Source organism: Octopus sinensis, linkage group LG28 (genome assembly GCF_006345805.1).
Source record: "Octopus sinensis linkage group LG28, ASM634580v1, whole genome shotgun sequence".
Classification (NCBI taxonomy): Eukaryota; Metazoa; Mollusca; class Cephalopoda; order Octopoda; family Octopodidae; genus Octopus; species Octopus sinensis.
In genome coordinates, this window is record NC_043024.1 from 8473750 (window position 1) to 8488919 (window position 15170).

The 15170-nt window shown below is 39.0% G+C and overlaps 1 protein-coding gene and 1 non-coding gene across 24 annotated transcripts in view; one reads left to right on the forward strand and one right to left on the reverse strand.

The window, feature by feature from the left end:
• LOC115225831 (phosphatidylinositol-binding clathrin assembly protein LAP) overlaps positions 1–15170 on the forward strand; it is a 316618-nt gene that overhangs the window by 124830 nt on the left and 176618 nt on the right. For 22 of the 23 annotated variants that reach the window (XR_005004160.1, XM_029796810.2, XM_029796811.2 and 19 more), the window contains exons 3-4: positions 4590–4665; positions 6201–6254. Coding sequence is in view for 22 of the 23 variants with exons in the window: in XM_029796810.2 (XP_029652670.1) it covers positions 4590–4665; positions 6201–6254 (130 nt within the window). In the remaining variant the exon portion in view is untranslated. The remainder of the gene's footprint in view (positions 1–4589; positions 4666–6200; positions 6255–15170) is intronic. The other variant, XM_029796806.2, reaches the window with a different exon arrangement.
• Positions 3605–3723, reverse strand: LOC115225917. Its single transcript, XR_003882965.1, has one exon. It is a non-coding gene; the product is annotated as a 5S ribosomal RNA (ribosomal RNA).

Here is a 15170-nt window from a genome sequence, read left to right on the forward strand (position 1 = left end):
AACTTTCCTAAAGCATTTTTATAGCTAAGTTAATTTTTTGGCTTAAAAAGCAAAAAGCAAGGCCATGTAGGGGGACATGGAGTTATGTACAGGGTGGTGTTCATGCAAAGAGCTCAGGCTATTTCCGGTCAAGAGAGACTTTGAACCGAGCGGTCGTCGGCATCTTCACTATCTCGTCCGACAGCTTATTCCACGGATCCGCAACCCGGACGGAGAAAGCCCCTCTCCTTCGATTGAGATGAAATCGTCGCAGATAGAGCTCTTCGGAGTGACCCCGTAGCCGACGCTCTGGAGCAGGAGTGAAGAACAGCTCTTTCAAGAGGTTACACTTTCTGCTTATGATGTTGTGAGCAAGAAAGAACAATATCCCAGGGGATATTGACTGCTGGGGTATTTTGTCCAGGGAGGAGTGCGGGAGATTTTGTCTGGTGGGGGGTGGGGCGATTTTGTCCTATTACCCTTCTTAGTAGTGGGAGCTTTTGCCTCTCTTTCATTCTCCTTTTCTTCTGTTCTTTTCCGTCTTCCAAGTTACATGGCTACCCCACTAGTGCTGGTGGCACATAAAAAGCACGCAATACTCTTTGTAAAGTGGTTAGCATTAGAAAGGGCATCCAGCCGAAGAGGACACTGGAACTCGATATAGTCCTGCAGCTCACCATTTCCTTGTCAAACCATCATCCTAGTCATCAAACCATCATCCTAGTCAAACCATCAAACCTTATCAAACCATCCTAGTCATGCCAGCATGGAAAGCAGATGTTAAATGATGATGATGATGATATATGTGTATATATATGTGTGTTTGTGCGTATTTGTGTATGTCCACCCCCACCATTTAGCAACTGGTGTTAGTTTGCTTACATCCCTGTAACTTAGCAGTTCAGCAAAAAAGACCAATAGAATGAGTACCGGGCTTAAAAATGAGTACTGGGAGCAATTTTGTTTTTGACTAAATCTTTCAAGGCAGTGCTCCAGCTTGGTCATAGTCCAATGATTGAAAACAAGTAAAAGTTAAATAATAAAACACCTAAAGAGCAATATATATGTGTGTGTGTGTGTGTGTGTGTGTGTGTGTATGTATATATGTATATATCACCATGATCACCATGACCGACCAGGCTATCAGATGTTGCTACACATCGCTGGTCACAATGCACTTCGCATTGTTTTAGCCTTCAAATGACGCCACCCCGCTGGCTAAGCGAGCAGGCCAACAGAAGAAAGAGTGAGAGAAAGTTGTTGCGGAAGTGTACACCTAAGATCGCCACCTCCCCTTGCCGGAGCCTCGTGGAGCTTTAGGTGTTTTCGCTCAATAAACACTCACAACGCCTGGTCTGGGAATTGAAACTGCGATCCTACGACCGCATGTCCGCTGTCCTAACCACTGGGCCATTGTGCCTCCACATATGTATATATATATATGTCTTCACTCTTTACTTGTTTCAGTTATTTGACTGCGGCCATGCTGGAGCACCGCCTTTAATCGAGCAACTCAACCCCGGGACTTATTCTTTTGTAAGCCCAGTACTTATTCTATCGGTCTCTTTTGCCGAACTGCTAAGTGACGGGGACATAAACACACCAGCATCAGTTGTCAAGCAATGCTAAGGAGACAGACACACAAACACACACACGCACACACACACATATATATATATACATATATACGACGGGCTTCTTTCAGTTTCCGTCTACCAAATCCACTCACAAGGCTTTGGTCGGCCCAAGACTATAGTAGAAGACACTTGCTCAAGGTGCCACGCGGTGGGACTGAACCCGGAACCATGTGGTTGGTAAACAAGCTACTTACCACACAGCCACTCCTGCGCCTATATATATATATATATATATATATATATATATATATACACACACACACACACGACGGGCTTCTTCCAGTTTCCGTCTACCAAATCCAAGGCTTTGGTCGGCCCGAGGCTATAGTAGAGGACACTTGTATGTATGTATATATATATATATATATATATATATATATACATGACGGGTTTCTTTCAGTTTCCATCTACCAAATCCACTCACAAGGCTATAGAAGAAGACACTTGCCCAAGGTGCCCCACACACACATACACACACACACACATACACACACACACACACACACACATACAAAAACAAAAAATAAGTTTCTTTTTTTTTTTTTCCCCTGTTTTCCTATTGATTGCTGCTTGTACGACCTGTTATGGTTAAAACTTCGAAGCAATAGCAAGCAATAGATAGAAATAAACATTGTTGATTCCGATGTCCTTATTACATATTCATTCAGTCAGCAGTCGGTTGTGTGCGATCTTAACACACAGAGACCGAGTCTATATATAGAACGTTCATAAATTATTCCAATCTTCCTCGTTTCTGCAATATATTTAAACATTAGTTCCAGCGAAATGAATGCGTGCTGTCCATGTTTCCTTCCCCCATCCTTTGGTTTGGCCATCGATTGACCACTCTGCTCCGTTTTGGAAAGCGCAGCACTAATTAACGTCTGTAATTATCGTGTAGCAGCAAACGTGAGCTGTGTGGTTAAAGAAGCTTGCCTCCTAACCTTGTGGTCTCAGGTTCAGTTCCACTGCATGGCACCATCGGTGAGTGTCTTCTGTTATGGCCCTAGGCTGATCAAAGCCTTGTGAATGGATTTGGAATGGGTGCATGTGTGGTTAAAGAAGCTTGCCTCCTAACCATGTGGTCTCAGGTTCAGTTCCACTGCATAGCACATGGCACCATGGGTGAGTGTCTTCTGTTATGGCCCTAGGCTGATCAAAGCCTTGTGAATGAATTTGGAATAGGTGTATGTGTGGTTAAAGAAGCTTGCCTCCTAACCGTGTGGTCTCGAGTTCAGTTCCACTGCATAGCACATAGCACCATGGGTGAGTGTCTTCTATTATAGCCCTAGGCTGATCAAAGCCTTGTGAGTGGATTTGAAATAGGTGCAGGTATGGCTGTATGGTTGAAGAAGTTTGCTTCCCAACCATATCACCCTGGTTTCAATCCCACTGCATGGCACCATGAGTGGAGTACAAATATACGAAGCCCAGTATACCCTTCATGACTACCTGTCTGATAAGGCACATGCTTCCCAACCACATGTATGCAGCATGGTGATTTCATATCAAGATAAACAGCACATGACCCCTTGCAGGAGGGGCCCAGTTAGAATTTTCTTCAGATTGAGTACCTCATCAAAAGGTCCCTGAATGAGGGTTGTTTAAGGATGATGAACAAAACGTTCATGTTTCCTGAGGTGAATTATTCAAACCCCAAAGAATCCCTCTCAGCATATGGCTTTGATGCTCCCCCACTACTTCTGCTCATGATCAGAGATGCACATACTGTCAACCACCAAGGGCAAGGTCAAACAATTGACAAGCAAATCTGTGGTATTGAGCAGAATATTTGCTGTTGTCTCTGTCTTTTACACCAAGGCAAAACTTGTACATTTTTACACTTCCAATCATTTAAGATCAGAAGCCATGGAAGACAGTGTCTGGTATTGCATTAACCCTTTCATTATTTAAAAAAAAAAATTTTATCTAGTTTCAGCTCACGAGCTGTGGCCATGCTGGGGCACCGTAATTTTTTTTTTCTATAATGCTTACAGCACCTAGGTTTCCCAAGCGGTCACCCATCTAAGTACTAACTAGGCTCGATGTTGCTTAACTTCGGTGATCGGACGAGAACCCGTGTTTTTAATGTGATATGGCCGTAAGCATATTTTACTGCATTTCTGTTGAGATGCTCTGTGTTTCTTTCAATTAATTTTAAATATAATAAAGAATTTAGTAAAATGACTTAGTCATTTTTAAGCTAGTGTTAGGAACATAAATTGTGACTAAGGATTGGTGGAAGATTTCAATTCAGAACTTATGAAAACAAGACATTTGTACTACAGAGCCAGAGGTGGTTTCAGCCGGGTGGGTAACAAAAGGGTTAAGGCATTTATTATTATTATTATTATTATAATTAACAAGGTGGCAAATTAGCAGGGTCATTAGCAATGCTGGGCAAAATGCTTAGTGACATTTCGTCTGTCTCGTGCTTTGAGTTCAAATTCTGTTGTGTTCAACTTTGCTTTTCATTCTTTCTGGGTATCAGAAACTATCAGTTGAGCACTGGGGTTGATTTACTCGCCTCACCCACTCCTCTGAAATTGCTGGCCTTGTACCAGAATTTGAAAGTATCATCATTATTATTATTATTGTTATTTTTATTATTATTATTATTGTTATTTTTATTATTATTATTATTACTATCATTATTATTTATTATTATTATTATCATTATTATTATTATCTTTATTATTTATTATTATTATTATCATTATTGTTATTATTATCATTATTTTATTTTTATCATCATCATCATCATTATTATTATTATCATTATTATTATTATTATCATTATTATTATTATTATCATTATTATTATTATCATTATTATTTATTATTATTATCATCATCATCATCATCATTATTATTATTATTAAGAGCATTATTGTTATTGTTATTATTGTTGTTATTATTATTATTATTATTATTATTATTATTATTATTTAAACTTTTACTTTCTAATTTCAGCGTTTCACACAATATTTGGCCTCAAACAACTGCTCATTCAACCTGAACAGTTTCTTGGATAAAAGCGGGGTGCAAGGTAAATATATTGTTTACACAATTTCTTTCTGTATTTTTCCCTTGCTTTGTTTTCTTCCTTCCATCCTTCCTTCCTTCTCTCACTCTGACAACAAACCAGAAATCTCTTACCATCATCTCTTACCGTTTTATCTTGTCTGCAGAAATCTCCTTTTGAATCTAAAAGGAAGGATGGTTGAATGGCAAAGGGCTTAGCTTATTTGCCCACGGAATGTGTGTTCATTTATTTTTTTACTTGTTTCAGTTATTGGACTGTGGCCATGCTGGGGCAGTGCATTGAAGGGTTTTTAGTCAAACATATCAACCTCAGTATTTATATTTTTGAAAGTCTGGTACTTATTCTATCAGTCTCTTTTTGCCAAACCACTAAGTTATGGGGACATAAACAAACAGACGAAGAACACAGAACACACACACACACACACACACAGACACACACAGACACACACAGACCACACACACACACATACAGACACACACACACACAGACACGCTATCTTTTTTGTCTTCTTTTTACTTGTTTTGATCATTAGACTGCAGCCATGCTGGTGTACAGCCTTGAGGAATTTTATTCAAATGAATTGACCCCCCACTACTTAATCTTATTAAGTGTGGTACTTATTCTATTGGTCTCTTTTGCTGAACCACTAAGTTACCGGGATGTAAATTAACCAACATCAGTTGTTAAGTGGTAGTGGGGGGACAAACACACACACACACACATAACAAGCTTCTTTCAGTTTCTGTTTACGAAATCCACCCACAAGGCCTTGGCCAACCCAAGGCTATAGAAGAAGACATTTGCCCAATGTGCCACACAGTGGGACTGAACCTGGAGCCATGTGATTGGGAAGTAAGCTTCTTAGTAGACAGCCATGCTTATATATGTATGTATGCACACTTGTACACATATACACACACAGTGTACTCTTTTATTGTCTTCAAACATTGGACTCCATCCATGGTAGGGATATGGCAAAGAGGAATTTCTGGAGGAAATTTGCAATTCCTCTTGACTGTAAACATTCCTATACGGTCCAAAGAAGAATTTTTTTATTGACTATTAATCTGCTACCTTTGTTTGTTTATTTAGGCGGCGAGCTGGCAGAAACGGTAGCACGCCAGGTGAAATGCTTAGCGGTATTTCGTCTGCCATTATGTTCCGAGTTCAAATTCCGCCTGGGTCGACTTTGCCTTTCATCCTTCCGGGGTTGATAAATAAAGTACCAGTTTCGCACTGGGGTCGATGTAAACGACTTAATCCCTTTGTCTGTCCTTGTTTGTCCCTTCTATGTTTAGCCCCTTGTGAGCAGCAAAGAAATATATTAATCTGCTACCTTAATCTCAAGTTGAACCACAAACATTCATATACAGCGGAAAGAATGAGTTTTTTTTTTTCCGACTGTGTATTCACTGCCTGGATTTCGGATTGAACTGGAATTATTCATAAATGGTGCAAAGGAGGATATTATCGTTTTTTTTTTTTAGATTTTGGTTTAGCAGTTTCCTTTTTACAATAATTTATTTTAATTTCAGCATTACAACAAAACTTAACTGGCAACCCTGATTTTTATGCCCTCATCAGACAAGGTAACTCAACAGTGCACAACTTAGAGCAACAGGAAAATGCCCTAGTTTTTTTTAGATCTTTGGCGCAAACCAGCCTTTGCACTCTCCTCTTGTAACACTCATCATCTTAGTCTTATCTTAGCTTTTATCTTGTACATGTTTCAGTCATTGGATTGCAGCCATGCTGGGGCCCCACCTTGAAGGATTTTGTCATACAAAATAAAACTTCACTACTTTTTTTTTAAGCTTGGTACTTTTCCGTGCTAGCACGGTTTGACCAGGGTCTGGGAACCAGGAGGCTGTACCAGGCTCCAGTCTGATCTGGCAGTGTTTCTACGGCTGGATGCCCTTCCTAACGCCAACCACTCCATGTGTGTAGTGGGTGCTTTTTACGTGCCACTGGCACAGGTACTATGGAAGGCTGGCAACGGCCACGATCAGATGGTGGTTTTTACATGCCACCAGCACAGAAGCCAGTCAAGGTGGTGCTGGCATCGACCACATACGGATGGTGCTTTTTACGTGTCAGGGGAGGCTGGCAATGGCCACGATCGGTTGGTGCTTTTTACGTGCCACCAGCATGGAAGCCAGTCAAGGTGGCACTGGAATTGACCATGTATGGATGGTGCTTTTTACATGTCACTGGCACAGGTGCCAGGGAAAGCTGCCAACGGCCATGATCAGTTGGTGCTTTTTAAGTGCCACCGACACGGACATAAACAAACCAACACTAATTGTCAAGCAGTGGGTGAAGTATGCATAGATATACACATACACACAACAAACTTCCACAGTTTCCATTCAACAAATGCACTCACAAGGTATTGGTTAGTCTGCAGCTGTTGCACAAGAGACTTGCCCCGGGTGCTGCAGAGATAAAAAGGAAAAATTGTCTGGGAATATGTTTTTTTTTTTCATCTATAATTCACCCAGTGCACTCTGTTAAGTGTTGAGATGAGAAATTTCTTTTGTCTTGTCAAAGACACAGCAACTTCTCTAGCACTGCTGCTACAAAAACATGCACCCAGTACATGCTATTAAGTGATTGGTGCTAGCAAGGAAATGAAACTTATGAGCAAAATGTGGTTCTCTTGGATTATCTTGGAGAGCAGCCAGTGACCTTCTAACCCATGGCAGCTTGGATAGTGGACATAGAACAATGGTGGTGATGACAATGATGATCTGTATCAAGCCTGAGCAGGTGCACAAGTGTTCCACATGTCAGATGTCAAAGTAATTGCAGAGCAATGTGATATGAAGGGTGTTGCTGAAGAACACACAGGCACTCAGACTGGAATGTCTGTGTGTGATATATATATAGATATATATATATAATTTATATATTATTTATGTGGTATTATATATATATATGTTGTTATATATATATATATATATTATATATATATATATATATATTATTGTGTGTATATATATTATATATATGTGTGGTGGTTGTTGTGTTGTGTATATATATATATATATATATATTATATATATATATATATATATATGTGTGTGTGTGTGGTGTGTGTGTGTTGTGTATATATATTATATATATATATATATTATATATATATGTTATTAATATATATAATATATATATGTATATATATATATATATATATATGATATAATATATATATGTATATATTATTTATATATATATATATATATATATGTATATATATATATATCAGTCGCCATGATAGATCATAGCCACTACACACATTTTTTTCTCTCCTTGTTTCTCTCCTTATTTTTTCTGTGTCCCTTTCTGTAGAAGAGCTTAGGCTCGAAACGTAAAAGACTTTTTCTTTTCCTGAGCGTTATACTAACAAAACAGTGTATTTCAACAGAAATATAACAGAAGATTCTGTTGTGTCTGGGGAGAGTAATTCTCTTTTAGTGCCTTATAATTTAATACACTCACCGGTTAAGTTTCCACTCATTTACTTACTCTTTTACTCTTTTCAGTCATTTGACTGCGGCCATGCTGGAGCACCGCCTTTAGTCGAGCAAATCGACCCTGGGACTTATTCTTTGTAAGCCCAGTACTTATTCTATCAGTCTCTTTTGCCGAACCGCTAAGTGACAGGGACGTAAACACACCAGCATCGGTTGTCAAGCAATGCTAGGGGTACAAACACAGACACACAAACATACACACATTACATATATATATATATACTATACATATATATGACAGGCTTCTTTCAGTTTCCGTCTACCAAATCCACTCACAAGCATGGTCAGCCGGGGGCTATAGCAGAGGACACTTGCCAAGATGCACGCAGTCGGGACTGAACCGGAAACCATGTGGTTGGTAAACAAGCTACTTACCACACAGCTATACTTTTCTAAAATTTTTGTCATGTCTTGCAGCCTTTTCAATAGTTGAAAAGGTTGCCAGATGCAATGGAAATTTTTAGAAAAATGAATAAGTAAATGAGTGGAAATTTTACCAGTGAGTGTGTTAAATAATAAGGCACTAAAAAAAAATTACTCTCCCCAGACACAACAGAATATGCTTCAACACATGAACTCAAATAATGAATCTTGCAAACCAAATCCAGAAATGAAATAAAAGAAGAGTTAAAGTAATTAAAATCTTCCTTCAGTTTATTCACATCAATTTATGCTTCAATTGCCAATCCAACAATGACAGTTTGAGCAAAAGTAATGTAAGGGACTGTATAAAAAAAAAATCAACTACAAAAAGAACATCGCCATTGGGAGTCACTGGTGATACCCGTAGTATATTAAGAATATGGCAAAGGGAATCATTGGTGTCTTCCATTGTAGTCAAAGTGTTAAATTATCAAAGAATATTTTTTTTTTTTTTACTACTCACAAGTGGCTAAACACAGAGAGGACAAACAAGGACAGACAAACGGATTAAGTCGATTATATCGACCCCAGTGCGTAACTGGTACTTATTTAATCGACCCCGAAAGGATGAAAGGCAAAGTCGACCTCGGCGGAATTTGAACTTAGAACGTAACGGCAGACGAAATACGGCTACGCATTTTGCCCGACATACTAACGTTTCTGCCAGCTCGCCGCCTTATCAAAGAAGGAACAAGAACAGATTTCTTGCTGTAGAGAAAACAACACAAAATGGTTTACAATTTTGGCACAGAGCCATCAATTTTAGGGGAGAGGGTAAGTCAATGGTATTGATCCCAGTAGAGCGGCGAGCTGGCAGAAACGTTAGCACGCCGGGCGAAATGCTTAGCGGTATTTCGTCTGCCGTTACGTTGTGAGTTCAAATTCCGCCGAGGTCGACTTTGCCTTTCATCCTTTTGGGGTCGATAAATTAAGTACCAGTTACGCACTGGGGTCGTTGTAATCGACTCAATACCTATGTCTATCCTTGTTTGTCCCCTCTGTGTTTAACCCCTTGTGGGTAGTAAAGAAATAGGTATTTCGTCTGCTGTTATGTTGTGAGTTCAAATTCCGCCGAGGTCGACTTTGCCTTTCATCCCTTCGGGGGTCGATAAATTAAGTACCAGTTACGCACTGGGTTCGATGTAATGGACTTAATACCTATGTCTATCCTTGTTTGTCCCCTCTGTGTTTAGCCCCTTGTGGGTAGTAAAGAAATAGGTATTGATCCCAGTATTCAGTTGATGATTATATTGTTGACCTTGAAAGGTTAAAGTTGACTTGGCAGAACTTGAACCCAGAATGTAAAGACAGACAAAATACTGCTAAGGATTTTGTCCAGCATACTGATGACCCATGAAATTATTAATCATCTTTGCAACAATAACTCTGAGCACCTTTTCAAACTCCACCCGTCTAACACCCGTGGACATGTTTACAAAGTCAGAAAACAGCACAGCTCCCATGACTGTCGGAAACATTTTTTCACGCTAAGAGTTGCTGAAGCATGGAACAAACTGCCGGCATCAGTTGTCAGTTGTCGGAGCACTGCATCCTTCAAAACTTCCATGCTTCCTGAGATTCGCCAAAACTACACCTGATTTTCTCCCCTCCATGCAAACGCAAGCATGTATCCGACTCATACACTGTTCACTTTCCAGACATTTGTACATTACTGCATGTACTTTATATGCACTTTCTGACAAGTTGTGGTGCACCTGAGCACTGTATACAATAATTTCATTATTATTATTATTCTGCCAGCTTGCTGTCTTATAGGACTCAATACATAATGTCCAAGTGAAAGACCTGACCTAGTTTTTCTCATAATAGGAATATTTTTGATTATAGGTTTGCTCAGTCCTGGTCATCCCGGGGCTAAATAGCATCTATGACAATCACTGATTGCTAATGATAGCCACTAGCAGTACCTCCACTACCATTCATCTGTATCTTCGACGAACACTACCATCCGCCGCTAGTCACCAGATGTGTAACTTGTACTTGTACGATCACCCCCTCCTTCTCACTGTCTCTCCAGCCTGTGTGAGGCACGTCTCTCCACTAACACCCATGTCTCTCTCACACACATACATCCACATACACATACACACACACATATACTCACACACAATCACCTGACCACCATATTAGATTACTGCACTTTTTAATTGATCTGCTGTGGAGATAGTCGACTCTCCATCTGATGGTTCACTCACCAATCACTGACAACATTGACTCTAATGGGCACACACACACACTCTCTCTATCTCGTATGCAGTAACGACCACCACAACCACCACCACCACCATTTCTTTTATGTCATATGATGGGAGCACTTTTCTACCATTCCTTTTATTATCTTGATGGCACCTTTCCTTTCTCATCGTCTTCATCTCCCACCCCCTTTGATACTAATATCTTGTTAGATAAAAATAGCAATAGATAAAAATAATTATATATATAGCCCCCCCCCCACACACACATACATACACACACACATATACAGACACGCTTAAACGTATGTATGGATATGTATTCAGACTCATGCATATATTGTGTGTTTTTTTGTGTGTGCATGTATATATACATGTATATATACATGTATATATATATGTATATATATATATAGCAGGTGGCAAGTAAAGAAACACCGTTTCGACCCTGTGCTTGAGGAGACCTATTGAGTCAAGTACATCAACATCAAAAATCAATGGAAATTGTAGTTGTGATCCCTGTGGCTTCTGTGCCGGTGGCACGTAAAAAGCACTATCTGAACGTGGCCAATGCCAGAGCCGCCTTGACTGGCTTCCGTGCCGGTGGCACATAAAAAGCACCAATCCGATCGTGGCCGTTGGCAGCCTCGCCTGGCACCTGTGCCGGTGGCACGTAAAAAGTACCCACTACACTCACAGAGTGGTTGGCATTAGGAAAGGCATCCAGCTGTAGAAACACTGCCAGATCAGACTGGAGCCTGGTGCAGCCTTCTGGCTTCCCAGATTCTGGTCGAACTGTCCAACCCATGCTAGCATGGAGAACGTACATTAAATGATGATGATGATGATGATGATATATATATATATATATATATATATCTCTCTCTCTTTCGGAGAGGCACTGAGCACCTACACGCACACATACACACACGGCAGTAACTTCCGCCTACCAAATTCAATCACAAAGATTTGGTCGACTCGGGGCTATAGTTGAAGACACCTACCCAAAGTGCCACGCTGAGGGACTGAACCCGAAACCATGTAGCTAGGAAGCAAGCTCCCTAACCACACAGCCATACCCGCGCCTACATATATATATATATATATATATATATATATATAAAGTTAATCCAAACAAGAAAACACAAAAATAACACAACGCAGGATGTGGAACAAATAAAGTATTATTGGACGCTCAGGAAAGAAGGGAAGAAGGAGGGTATATATATATATATATATATATAAGGGCATCCAGCTGTAGAAACACTGCCCAGATCAGACTGGAGCCTGGTGCAGCCTCCTGGCTTCCCAGACCCCGGTCAAACCGTCCAACCCGTGCTAGCATGGAAAGCGGACGTTAAATGATGATGATGATATATATACAGTATATATATATAATATATATATATATATATATATATATATATATTGTTTTAAATTTAAAAAAAAACTATATCCTCTACAACATGTATCGAGCAAAGTCAAATAAATGGGACTAGTTTCAGTATCACTAAGAAAGAACAGTCCAATTAGTCCTGTTGATGATGAACCACGCTTTAGAGAACTCCTTGTGGTAGTTAAGTGGAGCCATTTGGTATAAATGTATCCTCATTACTTCAAGCAACTTTTGTTGGAAAGTTTTTGTCTTGTACACATCTTTCCAAGGACCACTTGGAAAACTCCACTTCGATCTGGATCATCTTCATTGAGAGCGTGGACTATTCCGAGAAAGATACTATGTATCCCTTTCTCCTTTCTGATGAAGAGCAATGCTCGAAGTGTCAAATTCTCTCTTTTAACCGAGCACCAAGCTAACACATTCCCTGTGCACATCCTCTTGTTGTCTGTTAATTCTATTATTCATTTATTTGAACTGATTGTTTATTTGATGATTTGACTATATATATATACACACACACACACACACACACATACATATATATATATATATATATATATATATATACACACACACATATACATATATATATACACACACGCATGTATCTTTTCTAATGACTGTTTCAAAATGTAAGGGACTCTTAATTTTGAAATTCCCATCTTATGACTCGGGGCACAGATTTTCTTGAATTTTTGCAAAATGTTTCTGGTACTCTTTTATGCTTTGTGGAGCTTGTTGATATTCATGGACATTCTGAGCAGTACCGTCTGTTACAAACTTGTGTGCTACTTGGTATGAAAATTGAGGCCACAATTGTTAGATTATGGGTGCAACACCCTAACAACTAGATCACACACCTTCACATGCTCTTGCACATACACACACACACAAATTACAAACAACATGAATATTGTTACATTATGCAACAATATATTCAAAAGGTTTCAAGCCCAACTCATCAGGATTAAGTATGTAATTGTAAATGAATTTTAGATGTAGTTTCTGATGAGTTGAGTTTCAGACCTCTTGAATAAATGGTGGCACATATTATTGCACAATATGAATCTAGGCACAGGTATGGCTGTATGGTAAGAAGCTTGCTTCCCAACCGCATGGTTCTGGTTTCAGTCCCACGGTGTGGCACCTTAAGCAAGTGTCTTCTACTATAGCTTTGGGCCAACCAAAGCTTTGTGAGTGGATTTGGTAGATGTAAACTGAAAGAAACCTGTTGTATATAGGCATACATATATCACATTTGTGTGTGTGTGTGTCTTTGTGTCTGTTTGTCACCCCCCCCCATCACTACTGGTGTGTTTATGTCTCCGTAACTTAGCAGTTTGGCAAAAGAGATTGATAGAATAAGTACCAGGTTTATAAAAAGTAATCCTGGGGTCGATACATTTGACTGAAAATTCTTCATGGTGGTACTTCAGCATGAACACAGTCTAATGATTGATACAAGTAAAGGATAGAAGATAATTCTGATATTCATGAAACTAAATTTCAATGAAACAATTGTAAATTATTGTAATATAAAAATTAGCTCTTATTTTTCTTGTTTGTAATTGTAAAAAGACTATGGATACTTGTGGATTTTACAGGTGTGTTTGATAAAACAATCTCCTGATTAGCACCTGTCTGATAGCCTGTACCTGTGAATGAAAATATGTATTTTCATCCACATCTGAATGAAAATCTATTATATAAAATTCTGTGTGTGTGTGTGTGTTCTAGGATCTTGGGCATCCTCCATCCGATTGCGCTCAAATTTGATATGTAGATACCGACAGTATCAGGGCATGTATAAGTCTTGAAAAAATTACAAAAATCGATTTCAGGTGAGAATGTGATAGGTAAAGCATATTTGTGTGAATAAAATCGTTTTTCTTTGGAATAGAAAAAAAGTCTATCTTTATTTCTTCTTTTGCTGGTGTCTCAAATTTAGGTTAAATCAGTGTTTCTCAAAGGGGAGGCCTATGGGGCGTTCGGACAAGTTGTTTTGAGAAAATTTTGTTTAAATGTTTGGCAACTCAGCACCATCCATAATTTTGCTCATCTTTATATATAAAAGTGAAGTTGTGTGTCTGTCACCTACGATTTAGATTCCTAACTACTCCCAAATTTTGCGGTGCAGTTTAACCAAAACCTGGTATCTTATAGTCGTGATTCATATCGAGCCCTTCTGGGTATTAGCGCGCGTCTACAATGAGTCTACGATTTAAAAAATAATTTACCATAATTTTTTTCCATTTTAATGCATTTTTTTCGCTATTATTTAAGGGAAGTAACTCTCTAAAAATGTCTACCATGAGTCAACGATTTTAAAAAAAACTACCATCATTTTTTTTCCATTTTTAATGCATTTCTTTGCTATTTTTTTACTATAACTCTCTAAAAATGCTTATATAGTTATTTCCCTTACAAACCCGAGCAACGCCGGGCGATACTGCTAGTATATATATATATATATATATATATATATATATATTATATATGTATATATATACTAGGCAATGAGCACAAAATGTTCTGTTAGGGTCAATGCTCAAACACAAGGGGAAAGTGTCTTGTTGTTTTGGACACAAATGGTTAACCAGGAAAAATAAGAATGCAGAAAAGATGGTGGAAATAACAAGCAGGTTGGGGAGGGGTGAGTGAAAGAGGAGAGGAAGGAGAGAAAGAGAAGGAAAAAAGAGAAGAAAGAAGGAAAGTGATTGTAGGAGATTTGGTGCAGTGTGTGTGTGTGTGTGTGTGTGCATACATGCATATATAAATTATATGATCAACCAGTTGTTAGAACTAAATATACCTCTACTCTGTAGCTTTTACTTGTTTCAGTCATTTGACTGCGGCCATGCTGGAGCACCGCCTTTAGTCGAACAAGTCGAACCCAGGACTTATTCTTTGGAAGCCTAGTGCTTATTCTGTCAGTCT